Here is an 18,166-nt window from a genome sequence, read left to right as displayed (position 1 = left end):
GCAACGTCACATAATAATCTATCCATCACCATGTATAAAACGTTTTCATTTTAATGAATTTATGTATTTTTTATTAAGCACTAAATTATTTCAGTCATTCAAAAGTAAAGATAAATTTTTTAACCACTTTATGCTAAAATCTTTCACAACCCAGTCAGATTAACATGAACTGTGAGGCCATAATCTCCTCAGGGTATGAAGTCGGAACGTGCTGGAGTGTTGAGGTAACACAGCTCAGACAAAAATCTTTTCCAGCTTCAATTGTTGTGGTTAGCCAAGCCACACTCCTTCAGTCTTCTTAATCATGTTTGTGGCACACAGAGAAGAGTTGTGACTAGTTCCATTTACTAAGTGCATGGACTGGAGTAAAAGATTGATGGATTTGTACTCTGAGTATTTTCAAATTGTAATTCTTTTACTTCTATTCAACTATTTTAGAGAGTAAAGGAATCGACTTTTACTCAGTTACATTTTAGCTACTCATGTTCAGTCATCAATTCCTTTTTTATGTTTAATTTAATTCTGTTTTGTTGTTGACAACTTTTGTATTATTTGTGATTGGTCACATCTGAGATTTTTATAGCATTATCACTTTGTTTTAGACCAAAATAATCCAAAAAAGAGCAAAATAGAGCCATACAGTCTTCATATCTTGTGCTGTGAGAGATTGGATTTACTAAGAACTTTCACTGCAGGTGTATGCGTTACTCAGTACTTAAGTAGCTTTTTGACCTGATACTTTTGTACTTCTTGTATTTTACCTATTTATCAGTACTTGATGTATTAATGAATTCACTTTACCCACCAACAGGCAAACGTGTTTAATAGTAACATTTCTAGTAGATTTTGCCATTTAAGTTTCCATAATTCCCGGTTTATAACGCTGTTCTTTTTCTCTTTTCTGATTCTTTGGCTAAGTCTACCTGTGTTTTTGCTCCTTGATTATGATCCTTGCTTGTTTATCTCATTCTGTTTTCGCTTTTTTGTGTTTTGTTGATCTGGTTTCTAACCTGGTCTTGTATTAACACTGTTATTTTGGCTAATCTTGTTTTTCAATAAACCCTGTGGTTTATCTTTTATCTGCGGATTCATCAACCCAGCGGTACATATGTCCTTTTGACTATATTCAACTAAATTCTCCCAAATCCATTCCCTGTTTTAATTCACATATATCCATTTCCTCACAAGCATTGGCCATGTGGACCTCTGTCAACAACACAAATGACTCCAGCATCTCAGATTAAAAACTGTTTTTTTAGTGGTCAGGACAAAAAAGAACAATTACCCAGAATGCTGAGCAAAAACATAGAGGCTGTTTCTGAATACTCAAATGTGAAGTTGGAACCTGAACGAAGACTAACACATGCTTTAGGAATGTCTTTTGAACCCCACCAAACCTGACGCAAGCAGGTTCGGACAAATACTGTATTAAGTTCTACTAGTCCACCGAGCTGAAGAAGTGATGGGTGATAGGTAGAGGTGATCATACCTGCAGCCACTGGGACTGATCACTGTGTCCAGCTGTCCAGGCATTGACCTTGCCCTGCTTGTCCAGCCGGGCTTTGCCAGGCTCCCAGGTGAACATGTCCATGTTGAGCGTTCGGAAGATGCTGGATGCTGTGATCTGGTAATCCTGAATGTGACCAGACTTCATCCCCAGTGGCTCGGAGCATCCTGCAGAGTTAATAGTTTATAATTAGCTCCGGGTCTCCGCTGCATTGTGGAAAGCTGAATGTCAAGCATGGAAATCGACTCGCACTTCAGGAGGTCTTACAGCTCCTTTGCTACATTCTAAAGGTATTTAAATGAGTCGTTGTGGTTGAAAATGCTTTGTAGGGGCAAATGGTCACTTCTGGAGCCAAGTGCAAGCAGGCTTGTGAATGACTGTTTTATCGAGTCACTGTGTGCACCAAATTAATGGACATCCACACTAGCGTTTAACACTTGGGATCTATTCACATTAAACTTTTGTCTTAACCCCTTAAAAGGCCAGGGCTCACTGGCCCTACACACTTCCATAATCTAAGAATAGCTCAACCAGTTTGCATTGAAGTCCCTGTAGTTACGGATTAATAAGCCTTAGTATGTCATGAGCCTAGAATTTGCCCTGAGATTTGATGATCACTTGAATTCTGAATTTATTCTGAATTCTGATCCATTTTAATTAACACCAAAACAAACAGCTGTTGGTTCATGATCACAGAACTTGTATAGCTGTTTATAAAGATTTGAGGTTGTTTTGTTTTACAGAAATAATTTGGGCAATTTGGGTTTGACTTCTAATTGACTTCTAATATTGGTTAGCAATGTTGACCTCGTAGCTCCAGTTCTAAACTAAGGAAACAAAACTGGGACTTTGATCATGTCTTGGCTAATTAGCTACATCTAGGATAAGAGAAGGATTGAGCAAATCTGTTTTATTGCAAAGCTTTTTGTTTAAGGCTGTCTTTCTGCTAAGAAATGTAATTATTGAGAATGAACCATCATAGCTGACTAGGAGACAGACATTTCATTTCTGACATTTATGAAAGTATATCAACCAATATCGCAGGTTATTGGAAATTGGAATTCCTTATAATTTGTATCAACATTTCTTTTTGGACAGGCCCTAGGTTGGAATGAGTTCTGGGAAAGTAAGCCACAGAAAAATCACTGTGCAGTCTGACCTGTGAGTTCACAGCCCAGCAGCTCCATCCGCAGAGTGCAGTGTCTCCGGCAGACCTGTGGATAGATCCTCACATACTGGGCCTCGATAGGTGGTGTGAAGGAATTGGCTGAGGGAGTGTTGTTGTCGACATTTCCCCGGAAGACCTGCATGTGGTCAGCCAGACAGACATTTTAGTCTTCATAATAAACAACATAATAAACCACAGCTACACTTGTGGTCAGAGTTCTAATTTATGTCACTGTCATAAGAACAGCTCAGAACTCCATTTATGTGTGTATTTTTATACCACTCTACTACTTTGCATTATATGAGCATTTAATGACAAATGGTCCATATTTTCTTACAGTTATTATCTTAGAGATCAAAACTAATTGCTACTATTACAGACAAATATGGAATAATGACAAACAAATGTTTAAACAAACCCTTACGTATGTCTAGTCTTATCCTTTTGATCTCAAGGTGTATGCATAAAAAAATAAAAATAGTCTCAAATTACTTATTTCAAAAACAAAAAGTTTACATGTAAAAATATTTTTAATGCCTCCAAACAACAAGTAGCCAGTTTCAGCAACAAGTATTCCATATGCAGTGCTGTCTAAAACCTCAGAGAAAAAAAGTCAAGCTCTCTTTATTTATTTATTAATTTCCAATTAAAGTGATTATTATTATTATTATTATTATTATTATTATTATGAAGTTATTAATTTTTCAGAAAATATGTGTGTAGAAAGTAGATATACACCAATCAGACATAACGGTATGAACACCTCCTTGTTTCTACACTCATTGTCCATTTTATCAGCTCCACTCACTATATAGGTGCACTTTGCAGTTCTACAATTACAGAGTGCAGTCCATCTGTTACTCTGCATACTTTGTTGATACCCTGTTTTTTACCTTGTTCTTCAGTGGTCAGGATCCCCATGGACCCTCAGAGAACAAGTACTATTTAGGTGGTGGATCATTGTCTGTACTGCAGTAAAACTGACGTGGTGGTGGTGTGATAAAATCGACAATGAGCATAGAAACAAGGAGGTGCTCGGTGTGCTTATTGTTATGCCTGAGCGGTGTGAATTGATCCACTTGGACAAGGAAGGGGTCCTCAAAGGAAGTGGAAAAAAAAGTTTCCAAAGCTGGAATTTCAGAAAGATGGTTAAAAGGTATAGAAATGAAATGGGATTCTAACAATAACGCAAGTCCTAGTAGACCACCAGAACTGTCCCAATCAGATAAACAACATTTCTTTGAAAAAACTGAAAGTGGGTCTCTTGCAAAGACAGGCAAAAAGGAAACTGAACTAACTGAACAGATGGATATTAAGTGGTTAGAGTTATGTGTAATGTTTTGCTAAATTTATGCTTTGTGCTTTTCACTAAAATTGAATAACAAATCACTTGTACTCAGTGACCATTTGACTGGAAACTGGTCTCTGACTTTTGCACAGTAGCGTGTGTAGAATTTCTTCAGGTCTGTGTCTCTGTGTCTCCATTTCATTAGGTACTTTAGGCTATGATGATGTCACAAAACAAATTACCATATACTTTACATATTATTGAGAAAATGGCTGTTAGCCTATGGGAGCAATATGCCCCACTATTCCTCAGTACTTTACTGTCATAGAGCCCATAAATTACTTCATCCTAGTTCATCCTGCGTCCGGCACGCCACGATCGAACAAATAAAACTGACACGGGACAAGAAAAAGGACATCCTAGACAAAAACAGACAATGAAACAGTAGAGAGTAGCCATCCCCACCCAAAGTCATTAGAGGAGATCATAAAAAAAATACCAAAATATATATATATATGTATGAGTGGGAATTCAGTGCAGGTAATAGAAAACGAAGGGAGGGGTCCCGTCAAAAATGATGGAGCATCACACGTCCTCAGCAGCCCCCGTGGCTCTCCTTCATCCCCAAACAGTATAAAAAATCCAATCTGAAGAGCTATTAAAGCGAGAGGAAAGGGCTGGGGGGGTGGGGGGTGAAGTGGTGCAAAGGACTAGATGGGCCGCTAATTAAAAAGGCATCTCACCATATCCTCGTCCGTGCCCTTGACTTTGTATGTCCTCCAGGTCTTTCCGTCGTCGCTGGAGGCCACTTTGTAGGACTTGACGTACTCTGGGCTGCCGATGCGCTTGGCCCCCTGGGTTATCAGCCCCGTGACCCGCATCCTTCTCTGCAGGTTTATCTGGGCACAGAGAGAGAGAGAGAAACAGAGAGAGGTAATCAGTGGTGACCTTCTAACGTAGGCTCACCAAAGGGCAGACTGAAAAGAGGGAGAGGGGGAGATTAGTGGAAAGAGGCAGATGCATGGAGTCTCCTTCTCATTTGCATATGTGACATGACCCATAATTTAGAGTTCATACATTCAGTGCCCATCAGTAGTTTTTGACTATTGACAATTGTTTCATATTTATGAAGCTCATTGCACATATATATATATATATATATATATGTAACATCTGACATTGTGACACCTGTCATGAGAATTACCAGTAATGGTACATGGTTACATTGGTTACATTACTAGATATTATATGTCATGACAATGTATGACAGCACATGATATATGCCATGAAATGTTTACGGCATTATTATGCAATGTTATATAGCGAGATTCAAGTGTTACAACTGGCAGCTTATAAAACTTTGCAATCTACAACAACATTTAAAACAACAACACTGCGTAACATGGCACTTCAGACATATACATACTCTGCCCCCAAAAACAGTATCTCCAGCAGTCGTATTCTAACCCAGCAAATGTAGCACACAAGTCAGTCTTAACATAGAGCTTAGTAATCACTGTATATGTACACCTCAAAAGACAACTTTTTTTGGTTAAAAGCTAAAAACACTAAATGATTTATGCTTTGAGTTACTTACAACTCATGACCTTGGTTTAAATGAACGTTTAGTTTCAGATCAGCGAAAGTTGCTGAAATTGGCACTGCTTTTGTTTGGCCAGAAACTGTTATTAAAAAGCTGCATATGTGGCTGTCACAATGAAATATTAATGAATAAACATTGGCTCCAGATATTCAGGTTGATTCAGCTCAACTTCTCTATCACTCTTCTCTACATATCTCTACATACACATATCTCTACACAGTTTTCCATTTACCAACAAAGAAAAACATGCCCACTACTTATTCAAATCCCAGGCTCATTACATCCTTATTCAGTATATTTGGCATATTCAGTAACTACATGGACTACATTGCAAACTAGATGAGTTATTCTTAAGTAGGTCTTGGCCACATAAATGGTAGGGGGAAAGAAATAAATATATGGAAAAACTGTTGTGGGCGGCATACAAATATATTTGTCCACACATAAGTATGGGGCCTTGCACTTATGGTGAAGTCTCAATCCATCTCATTCCAAACTGAGCAAACACATACACTGTCATCCTCAAGCACACAGCAGGAGCATACAGCAGAAGCGTAAGTAATGGAGCTTTGATAACAACTCCCACACCATTTGTGCACCACATCTCGTCTGTCTTACTTATAGGAAAATGGCTAGAGACCCTGGGGACTGCATTGAGGCATTTAGTCTACCTTCAAACAGCAAGTGAGAGCAGTCAGTCAAGGCTAGCGATGCCATGCCTGAGGTAAAGCTCCATCTCTGAGCTACCTGAGATGAGGGGGTGGGGATTATCCAACTGTGCAGAAAGAGAGAGGGAGGAAGAAGGAGGAGAAGATGACAACGTCTAGCTACTGCTGGAAAGTTGACAAAGTTCATTGTCTTGATATTTTTTAAAAATGTAACTGTATCATGATGTCAGATAGTAGCGTTCATAAAGTTAATGAGCCGATGCTTCTTGAGTGCTGACTGTACTAAACAGACGTCTTACAAAGCAGCCTACATTATGAGGGGTATCAGGTTGGTATTGGTACATTTTTGTAGAAATATGAGTAAATGTGCATGGTGTCAGATGGATGTCTGGTACTAGTATTGGCACTGATGCATCCCTAATCCTGCTCAACTTAAATTTTACCACAGAAATATCTCTCAATCAAAATAACCAACATTGCTCTTTATTTGTCAACAGTACATTATTGCTCTATATCTATAAGCATAAACAATTAAATAAGTTGACTTTTTTGTTACAGATCATGTAATTTGTAATCAGTGCCAGATTACATCTACTGAGAACTGTTTGTGCTTGTATGTACAACCTACACAATGTTGCCAAAAGTATTCGCTCGTCTGCCTTCACATGCATGTGAACTTGAGAGACATCCCATTCTTAATCCATAGGGTTTAATATGATGGTGGGCCACCCTTTGCTGCTATACAGCTTTAACTCTTCTAGGAAGGCTTTCCACAAGGGTTAGAAGTGTGTTTATGGAAATTTTTAACCAGAAGTGCATTTGTGAGGTCGGGTACTGATGTTGGACGAGAAGACTTCGCTCTAATTCATCCCAAAGGTGTTCTGTTGGGTTGAGGTCAGGAGTCTGTGCAGGCCAGTCAAGTTCTTCCACACCAAACTCGCTCATCCATTTTCTTTATGGACCTTGCTTTGTGCACTGGTGCGCAGTCATGTTGGAACAGGATGGGGCCTTCCCTAAACTGTTCCCACAAAGTTGGTAGCATGAAATTGTGCAAAATCTCTTGGTCTGCCGAGTTCCTTTCACTGGAACAAAGGGGCCGAGCCCAACTCCTGCAAAACAACCACACCATAATCCCCCCACCACCAAACTTTACACTTGGCACAGTGCAGACAGACAAGTACCGTTCTCCTGGAAACTGCCAAACCCAGACTCGTCCATCGGATTGCCAGACGGAGACGTGTGATTCGTCACTCCAGAGAACTATAGAACTATGCTCTAGAGTCCAGTGGCGACGCTTTACACCACTGCATTCAACACTTTATATTGCGCTTGGTGATATAAGGCTTGGAGCTGCTCAGCCATGGAAACCCATTCCATGAAGCTCTCTATGCTGTTCTTGTGCTAATCTAAAGGCCACATGAAGTTTAGAGGCCTGTAGTGATTGACTCTGCAGAAAGTTGGTGACCTTTGCACACTATGCGCCTCAGTGTCCGCTGACCCTGCTCTGTCATTTTACATGGCCAACCACTTCGTGGCTGAGTTGCTGTCATTTCCAATCGCTTCCACTTTGTTATAATACCACTGACAGTTGACTGTGGAATATTTAGTAGCGAGGAAATTTCACAACTGGACTTGCTGCAGAGGTGGCGTCCTATCACGGTACCATGCTGGAATTGGCTGAGCTCCTGAGAGCGACCCGTTCTTCCATTAATGTTTGTAGAAGCAGTCTACATGGTTTTATACATCTCTGGCCATGGAAGTGATTGAAACACCTAAATTCAGTGATTTGGATGGGTGAATGAATACTTTTAGCAGTATAGTGGATCGGCCAATGCTATGTCTTGTGCTTTCCAAAAGACAGTTATAAAATAAAAGCAAAATAATAGTTGTGATGGTGAAAAGTGACTTGCTACCATTGAGTGGAAAGATGAGTGCACGTGTGTGAGATAAAGTGTAAGTGTGCAAGAGCTCCACAGTCAGCTGCACTAGATGACAGCTAATTCACCCTCTTACAGCTTGTGATCAATTGCTCTGGGGCTTTTCACGGTCTGCACAAATCACAGGCTAGGTGTTTCTCTTCCATCTGAGCAATCTCGTCAGAGATGAATCAAAATTCCATGACCACATGGCAAACAGACGCTAAACATGCATGCCTGAGACAAATACGTATCATTACGTCTCGGGACGCATTTCCATCTGCTGTGAAGGGGATTATTTAGTCATTCCACAAGCCTCTTGGGCTTCTTAAAAAATCCAATTAAAGCTATGGTGTGTAGGCTTGACATGTTTGGTAGTAAGTCAAATGCTGCTGGATCGCTGTTAGTCACACTGCCAGCTACTTGGCCTGCTCAAGTGAGATTTTCTCTGTGACTTCACATCTTCACGTTTTACTGCTGCACATCTACTGCAATGATAAAACATTGTTTTTTTGTTAATGTCTCAACAGAAAATTCTGCTTTCTGAAAATTCTGACTACATGACACCTACATAGGCCTTTCATGACCACTTATATAAACCTACGTAAACATTTCTTATTCCAACAAGCGGGAGAAATCATAAAATGCTGCTTTTGTCCATTTTCATGTCATTGTACCTCAGGCAATGTTGGAATAAACCTTTATAATTGTCTATGTATGATTCTAAAAACATCAGGATGCCATAGAAAACGTAACAGTAAAAGTGTGTAAAATTTAATTTGTTAGAAATACAGATTTTTACTGTAATTCAACAGTTTCACTAGTTATTCTGACATACAATATTCCATTCCATAATAATAATAATCTCCCCATAGGAAAATCAAATCCAATATATATTTTTTTTACAGTTCTCAATCTCTGTAACAAAACTGAATGGGATTCACCACCACCAGGATTTATGAATAAGTGCCATGACTGAAGTTCCTCCTCATTCCAATCTAACGTCCTTCCATTTCCTGAGACAAAGTTTTTGCAGTCCACCACCACCTCATTTCTTTCCTAGTCCTCAGTCCTATTTCTCACTCCTGCCTCTTCCCTCCTACAGGCATAGGATCTCTTCTTTAACTACTATAAAATATTAAAGGTGTGATCTGAGCAAATTTGATATATAGATCTTTCCTGACCCATCTCATTGAAATTCTTTAGAAACTATTCAAAATCTTTGCCTCAGTGATGTTTTACCTCAGTACTGTTAACCAGAGTTAACTGCAGGAGAAGAAAGAGCAGATAAAAGGCTTTGGCTGAAATGAATGTATCATTGCATTTATTCATAATTCCCAAACAGGTGAACAGAGTAGAGGTGAAAACATTTTTATTTTATAGAAAATAGCCAAGGGGATCTTTTGGTCACTGCAAAAGAACTGAGGCTGCCCCTTCAGATGAGTTAATGATCCTAAAAAGCTACTACTGGAGCTGGTGATGACTCATGATCTTCAAGTTTTTTTGTTTTTTTTTCTCTTCCATAGATAATGTGGCAATGTGTTGTGGTAATGTTGAGTATCTGTAAGAAATATATATTCATTGTTTCTAGATGATGCCAGTTGCACCAGTTAACCTATTTTCCATGTTACATCTGTCTTCTCAATCATGTTAAGGCACTGTTGTTTCACAAATTATAATGTTTTCCTTATAAAAATTGATCACAAATATGAGCAGAACTGTTCACTGTTTACTCTGTCAAAAAAATTAACAGCATTTTACTGAACTGTAGGCCTGTATTTTTTTAACCATGACATCCCATGATGTAGCATAACAAATTCCCACATAGCAATTTCAGTATTCAAATAGCATCTGGAATGGCTAATTGATTCCTGGAATTTATGTGCATGGATATGTCAGATTTTATCATCGTCTTCATATCTCTATTGCTTTCAATGGGCAATAGAGTCTAACCCCAGATGATACATAGTTAAGAAGTTGTTTTCATATGCACTTTCCCATTTGTATGAAGATACATGTTCATTTACATGCCAACTACTGTAATTGAGGTATTAATGATAAAATGATGAATATGTTGATGAATGATTTCTATTAAGCAGAGCTTCTTGACTGGAGACATGAAGAACGGAGTTAGCTGTTAATCTATGCAGCCACCCAGGTCAAGCAGATACATGTAGACATGATATATGGCATTTGTAGGCCACAGCTTCATCATTTGGGATTAATGTTTCATAACAGTGTTATAAACGAAACATGTGACCATATTTGTCAGTGTAGTTTACAGTCCTTGATGTCTATGTTGAGTAATGTACTTTATAAAAGTATCTCATGTCATCTTGCATTTAACAAAATTTTAATATTTTTTTTTCAACTGGTGTAGTAGGTTTGTAGTGTTCTAGTATTGTGACTGTTTGTCTACAGTATCTATTCCCAATATCTACTGTGCCAAGTTTATTTTCACAGCTTTTCGCAAAAGGCCTTGAATTTTTAATTATTGTATGCTTATTAATCTAAATTTCCTTTGGAGCTGCCTCCCTAAAACCAAAACAACAGCGGCCAATTAGACAGGCGTGACTAAAAGGCCATAGCATTGGTAATTGGAGTGATGCATCAAGGCCATAATGGCCACAGATGTTGGAGTCACTTCACCTAATAGTGATGCATCCACACTTGCAGAAGGCAAGCGATGGCAACATCTGCCGCCGTGACATTCGTCAGTTTTGTGGAAATTGTTTGGGCCGCAGATGACTGACACAAAACGGCTGCGGCTCCCAGAGGCCATCTATCAGCCTGACATGCAGTCACGCGAGAGTCGTTTAGCAATCATCATCGACTCAATTCTTCAGCCACTGGGAGAGATGGGAAGGGGTAGCAGAGTGGGCGTTGCCTGAGGAGGAGGGAAAGCGAGAACCCTATATATACTGAGGTGGGTGGAGTCGTCTTAAAACCACACTCAAGTAAAGGTATTGCTATTTCATTGTCAGGCTCTTTTTTTTTTAATTGAGTTATTAACAAGGATGCACATCTGGAAACAACTTGTCTGTAAGTGCTGCAAAGAAGGATACACCCTTTAAAGCCCTCTCCCAAGTTCCTTGAGTCTGTGCTCTTTTAACTTCCAAAGCACAGTCAATAACAAACAAAACAAGCTAACCAGTGAAATGCTATTGTTAGCTAATGGAACTGTGTTTCTCTGCAAATGACACATATTTCAGACAATGTTAACACGAGCATTCAAAACTTTACATTCACTTTGGCCCCATTTCAATTCTTTTTTTTTTTTTTTTTTAACACACGCTTTGACACACCACTCAGATGTGAATAATTCCTATATTACACAAGTGGCCACTCAATACAGAAGGGAAAGAGGACAGTGAGGAGCAGATTACTCAAACGGAATGCACTCACCCTTGGCAGATTAGCCTCAGTAACCTAATCAGCTAGCCATGCAAACATGCCCAAACCATAAGGCAAATTATGCAGTAACTTTTATGAGTGTAAATTTTTATTTTATTTATTTATTTTTTTTTATAAAAGCTCCCCTGAAATTAATAGAAAGATGTGTTTTATGATCATACACATATTTCTATATGCTTACAATTTACTGCTAAAAGCCAAAAACCGTAGATGCTCTGAATTTTTTAATAAAAATTAGACACATCGTGTAAGTTTTTAAAAATAGTTAATTGCTATGGCTTATAAACAGCTTAGCCCACCATTATTTGGAGGTTTGATAAAGGGAAATATGTCGGGTCACAATGATTTCTGGGCAAGTTCTGCTGCTGAAGTTGATACTGGTGTTTGCTCGATCCCTCGCCCCTCCAAGGACTCATTTAACACCATGTGCAGCTCTAAACAGATGGCCAGGGTGGCTAAGGCCTATCCTGAAATGTGACTGGCCACCCTCGATACTAACCCAACATTTCTGCCAGATCATTGGCTTCCCCCTTGCTGTGGGATGGGTGTTTAAGAGATCCTTAAGAGGAGAGTTATTTGCTGTCAATGGAAGAACTCTCCACCACTGTGCTCGTACATTCATCTCCCTGCAACGCTCTCCCTTACACATTCTCATTGTGAGCACATGTCTATCAGTGATTAGAGCTCTTCAACACTTCACCCCCTGCTCTCACTTTCTTGTAGCGAATAGTATTGGCAAACAGTGGAACTGATACGGCACCCTTCCACTTGCACTTACAAACACACACACACACCCCCCCCTTCCCTGCTGCAGGAACATTGAAAATGAGCCACCAACTGCCACCCTGCTGAAACTCCCCATCACTCATTTGCCACCCCTGGTAAAATTCTTTAGAACTGCCACAGTCTAATACCCCTTCACTTCAGCTAATAAAGTACTGGAACAGCCTTTAAGATGGTGCTGGGGATTCCCCCAAGGGGAATTGACAAGTCTAAGCTTGGAACTGGGGGTTTGTTCCCACCCACATTTAGCCCTGAATTCTCCAAGGTGTCCCCAGACATGCTTGCTTGGCCCTCATTGAGCAGCATCACTAGCATCACTTTTTTTTTTAAATCAACCAATGTTACCCATATTGGGATGGTGATTTGATTTTACCAATCAATCATTTAATTGTTTAAGAAAATCTTACTCTACCTTTTAAGTACAAAATCTTTATGACTGTGCATTATGTCTCTATGTATATAAATGTGAAAACAACAAGATGCTGCACATGTATGTAAAGCAATGCAATTGGAACTTTGTGCTCATGTTGCCCATAGACAATGTGGACATGACCACATGTGCTAAGGGTCAGTGTCTAACATAATGTACAAAGGTAAAGAAAAAACTCTTCTGCTAGCTGATCCTTGACCTGTTTTTGCTTTTAAGCTCCAACTGGAAGCCATAAAAAGCTACTACATTAAGGAAAATTAAAATTCACTGAAGTACATTATTTTTAACCTGTATTACATTGATAATAATACAACACATTTTATTTTAGGTTACCTTAATAAAAATAAACACTTCAATTGTGATTCTTGCAACATATTTCAAAAAAGTTGGAACAGTATGGCATATACCACATTGTAATGTCGCCATTCCTTTTCACAACACTTAAAAGATGTTATGGACTAAAAGCACCAAGTGATCGAACATTTCAGGTGTAACTTGATCACATTGTTTCTGCAAACACGTTTTAAGGTGTGAAACAGTATATGATCTTTAGTGTCACAGTTTGAATTTTAAAATGTGCCACGCATTCTCTTCTGGGGACAGGTCAGGAGTTCAGTCCAGCACCCTCTTCTTCTGCATGCCTTTGTAATATGTGCAGAATGTAGTTTAGCTTATATGAACCATGTCTAGCACTTCTACACATGGTTAATATAAGGCTTCTACTTGGCACAATATAGTTTTAACTGGCACTTGTGGATATCACTGTGTATTATAGTGCTTGACAAAAGGTTTGTAAAGCAATCCTGAGCCCATGTGGTTATATCACTTAAAAATTCATTATGGTTCTTGATGCAGTGCCATCTGAAGAATTGAAGAGCCCAGTTTTTCTGCTTAGGCTTGCACACTTGAACTTTATGCACTGAATTTCCTCCAGATTCATTCAATTCTTTTTAAATTTCCATAGTGTCCCAACTTTTTCTGATTTAGGGTTGTAGCTGTGGTTTGGGTCGAGTTGTTTGCATCTCATCTTGCCCTACCCGATTGCCAATTAGCATTTGCTTGATGCACAGCTTTTGCATGACTTGTAGTTGAGTTTTTCTGGTGCGCATATCAGATGAGAAATTCCATGGCATGAAATTAATATTAATGCATTTAGATCTACAGAATACTGATGAATTTCCAGCAAGAACATCAAACCATCTAACGATCTGTTCTGTCTTCATTTACAGAAACAAATAAACCAACACAAAAAGGCTCTTCTGATATGAGAATTGCCTCCAACAATTAACCTTAAACAACCTTAAAGATCCAAAGAGCTGCCTACTGCATGTTTTCATGAAATCCACATCATTGCTTCAGTATTACTGTTAGAAGTATTGCTAGTGAATGAAGACTCAAGTATCAGTGAATGTATGAAAACTCAACTTGTTTTTTTAAAAAAAATATATATAAGCAATAATGTTTTAGTTCATCCAACATTTCTGACTGTACCATCTGTGGGCCTTAGCAGAAATTGAGATTTGTCCGAAAAGGCTACGTTTTTTTCCCATCTTTAACAGTCCAGTTTTGGTGCCCACTGCAGCCTCAGCTTTCTGTTCTTGGTTGGCAGAAGTGGACCCCAATGTGGTCTTCTGTTTTTGTAGCCCATCCACCTCAAGGGTCAATGGGTTGTGCATTCAGAAATGCTCTTCTGCTTACCGCAATTTAACAGGGTGGCTATCTAAATTACCGTAGTCTTCTTGTTAGCTTGAACCAGTCTGTCCATTCTCCTTTGACCTCTCTCATTGACAAGGCATTTCTGTCAGACTGATTTTCCTGGATGTTTTGTCGTTATTGCTCCATTCTGAGTAAACTCTAAAGGCAGTATTGTATGAAAATTCTAAGAGATCAGCAGATGTAGAAATACACAAACCAGCCCATCTAAAAAGAATTTTGTCATGGTCAAAATCACTGAGATCACATTCCCCCACTCTGAAGGTTGATGTGAATTTGCTTCTTGCTTCAGTCACCATGAAGTATAATGTGATCCATCACACTGCCACGCTGCCTTAAATCTGCAGTTTGAATTCAGTCCTGAATCAGCCTTAGTGTAATACACAATGAGTCCTCTAACATAATAACCTGTCTCCCTCTCTGCTCTTCAATGTGGAGTTAACTGAACCACTTTGAGTTGAAACAGGGTTTACCAGCACGTTGAGTCAAAAAATGTGACTAAATCCACGGAGTCATTTTAAGTTGTTTTCAGCTCTCTTCATATATCACGTTTGTCAGTGTGGTGGTGATGCGGTTTAGCAGGCGTGCTATCATATACTGCTCTTCAGAGAGAAATATGTCCCCACAGGGGGTTTCTGGAGCTTCTCCAAAGGTTTGGTTGCTGCTGGTGTCTACAGGGATCATTTTCAGTCAAGCGTGGTGCACAGAACTGCGAGCTGGCAGCCATGAGAGCATACAGTACTCGCCTACACAACACATTAGCATTGCTTTTCTCGCAGGTTAGTGTGTGCCTATGTGTGGGTGAGTGTGTATTCAGCTCTTAGTGGGGACCAAATAGCCCCAGGATGACAGAAATCACCAAGTGTTTGACACTGTGGGCAAATGTGGCTTATCCCCATTAGAAAAAAAACACACATTATTACATTTTATTTGAAGAAGCAAATAGTTCATTGTTGTTGTTTCGCATTGGGTCAGGCAAAGCTATAGCATTATTAGCTACAGTACTACAGAAGTCAATGCAAATATCTCACAAAGATGGCAATACTTGTGTGTGTGCATAGAGAGAGGGACAGACAGAGCGAAGGATGTGTCATGAAGAAGAAACATGACAAAATATTCTATATTTAATGGATGTTTTGTTTTCAGCCATCTGTTCTGAGAATGAATTACTGTAACTTCATATATAAAACAAACAGGGATAAATCATATGGATGGAGTGCAGGTATGAGATACCTTGGCTCTTGGCATATTTCACACATTCTGGCTCTAGTATATGAATAATTTCATTCATACTATATTTAAATATTCTCTTATAGCTTATCTACATATGCTCACATTGCTTACAGGGTGCCTTCATATAATTAATGTTATTCTTGGGGGCACTCAGTATGCATGTATGACACAGGCTATGACTGACTTTTCATGGATTCTATGTACTTCAAGGCTGATACTGTATATCCCTCCCAAGTCCACCCTTCATTTATTTGAGTGTTGCACGATAGCGGTGGGGATATCGATACCTTTTAACTGACACTACAGGGTGATTTCAGACATACACATGCACTGATAGACTGAACTTAACAATATGTCAGCAGTGTGGGATGACAAGCTGCAGTAAATGCACATGAAAAAATCTGTAACGGCAGGATTGCGTGGGAAAAACACACTACTAGGATCCCCTTAACTGAATGGCTGATACAGGATCCTTTCAGTAATCACTCATTTGCTGCTCTATAGTTACTTAAAGTCTGAATTAATGGGTGTCCAGATTATTATTGAGAGAGCAAATATTAGAGAGACATATGACAGGATCTGCCAGACTCTGGGCATAAAGATAGACTTTAGCCTTGATTTAGCCTTTAGCATAGCAGCTTCCCCTAGCCCTGTGGTGTGCCTCCATCAGTCAGCTGCATGATTCAGCAGTGGGTCTCGTAGCCCTATGATTCAACCAAAAAAACCCTGAAAGTTGCTGCTGCTGACAGCGTCCTCAGCAGTGATATTTATTGAACTCAGGCAGAGTCTGACACTTGGAGATGTAGCGTGAGTGAACAAGACACGTGTGAGACAAATTACTTAAAAAATTTGGATGTGAAACAACATTTAGCACCATTTTTGCCGAGCCAGAAAAACCGCAGTATGTCTATGCGTACACACCACAGGTTTATCTGTGTATCTTTCTATTTATCTTTTTTTTTTACATTTATTTATGTTTTTAAATATAGATCTCATTACTAAATGTATAATTAAGTATTAAAGATTAGAGATTAGACATACGATTTTTCACTTACATAGGGAAGCTGAGGGCTGGACAGGTAAAGTAAGGTAAATTTCCAAAACTAGAGTCTGAAATAATGATTTAAAGATGCAGAGAAAATGCGACTCTTAACCATATAAGACCACAGTCACCATCAGATAAACAGTATTTAAAGCTTTTATCTCTGAGAGGGGAAAATGAAGCTCCACTCTTTATTCAAATCTGAAAAAAACACAGCTGTTTCTATCCATCCTACAATTGAAGACAGCTTAACTAGACAAAGAAGAAGTAAAATTGCAGACAAGCTGCTGGAGTCCAGACCTCAACATTACTGAATTTATACTATTACTTGGATTGTGACAAGTAATATATATATATATATATATATATATATATATATATATATATAAATTACTGCAATTACACATGTTTTGTTATACAAATGTTTATTTCCTTTGTGTGTATTGGAACAACACAAAAAACAGAGGAAAAAAAAAGCCAAAATTGATGGTTTCAAGCAAAACTCCAAAAATGGGCCAGACAAAATTACTGCCACCCTCAACTTAATATTTGGTTACACACTCTTTGGAAAAATTAACTGAAATCAATGCTTCCTATAACCATCAACAAGCTTCTTACACCTCTCAACTTGAATTTTGGACCACTCTTCTTTTGCAAACTGCTCCATGTCTCTCATATTTGAAGGGTGCCTTCTCCCAACAGCAATTTTAAGAACTCTCCACAGGTGTTCAATGGGATTTAGATCCAGACTTATCGCTGGCTACTTCAGAACTCTCCAGTGCTTTGTTTCAATCCATTTCTGGGTGCTTTTAGAAGCCATCCATTTACGGATAGTGTCCGGTGACACTGATGAACCCTGAGCCTGCAGGACAGCTTAAATTAGTTTGGAACTTGATTGAGGCTGCTTATCCACCATCCGGACTATCCTGCATTGCAACCTTTCATCAATTTCTTTCTTCTGTCCACGTCCAGGGAGATTAGCTACAGTGCCATGGGTTGTAAACTTCTTGATTATGTTGCGCACTGTGGACAAATGAACATCAAGATCTCTGGAGATGGACTTGTAACCTTGAGATTGTTGATATTTTTCCACAATTTTGGTTCTTAAGTCCTCAGACAGTTCTCTTCTCCTCTTTCTGTTCTCCATGCTTAGTGTGGCACACACAGACACACAATGCAAAGATTGAGTCAACTTCTCGCCTTTATCTGGTTTCAGGTGTGATTTTTATATTGCCCACACCTGTTACATGCCACAGGTCAGTTTAATCGAGCATTACATGCTTGAAACAAAGTTATTTAGCCACAATTTTGAAAAGGTGGCAATAATTTTGTCGGCCCATTTTTGGAGTTTTGCATGAATTATGTCAAATTTGCCTTTTTTTCTCTGCTTTTTTAAAGGAA

General features: G+C 39.0%; 1 protein-coding gene across 4 annotated transcripts in view; it reads right to left on the bottom strand.

Moving 5' to 3' along the window:
• The window catches only part of edil3a (EGF-like repeats and discoidin I-like domains 3a), a 254,954-nt gene that overhangs the window by 63,816 nt on the left and 172,972 nt on the right, over positions 1 to 18,166 (bottom strand). For all 4 annotated transcript variants that reach the window (XM_017695575.2, XM_017695577.2, XM_017695576.2 and 1 more), the window contains exons 7-9: positions 4,707 to 4,862; positions 2,667 to 2,811; positions 1,490 to 1,674 (exon numbers count right to left, since the gene is read on the bottom strand). In XM_017695575.2, the coding sequence (XP_017551064.1) occupies positions 1,490 to 1,674; positions 2,667 to 2,811; positions 4,707 to 4,862 (486 nt within the window). The remainder of the gene's footprint in view (positions 1 to 1,489; positions 1,675 to 2,666; positions 2,812 to 4,706; positions 4,863 to 18,166) is intronic.

The sequence above is a fragment of the Pygocentrus nattereri genome, chromosome 20 (genome assembly GCF_015220715.1).
Source record: "Pygocentrus nattereri isolate fPygNat1 chromosome 20, fPygNat1.pri, whole genome shotgun sequence".
Lineage (NCBI taxonomy): Eukaryota > Metazoa > Chordata > Actinopteri > Characiformes > Serrasalmidae > Pygocentrus > Pygocentrus nattereri.
This window is presented reverse-complemented; position numbering and strand designations above follow the sequence as displayed.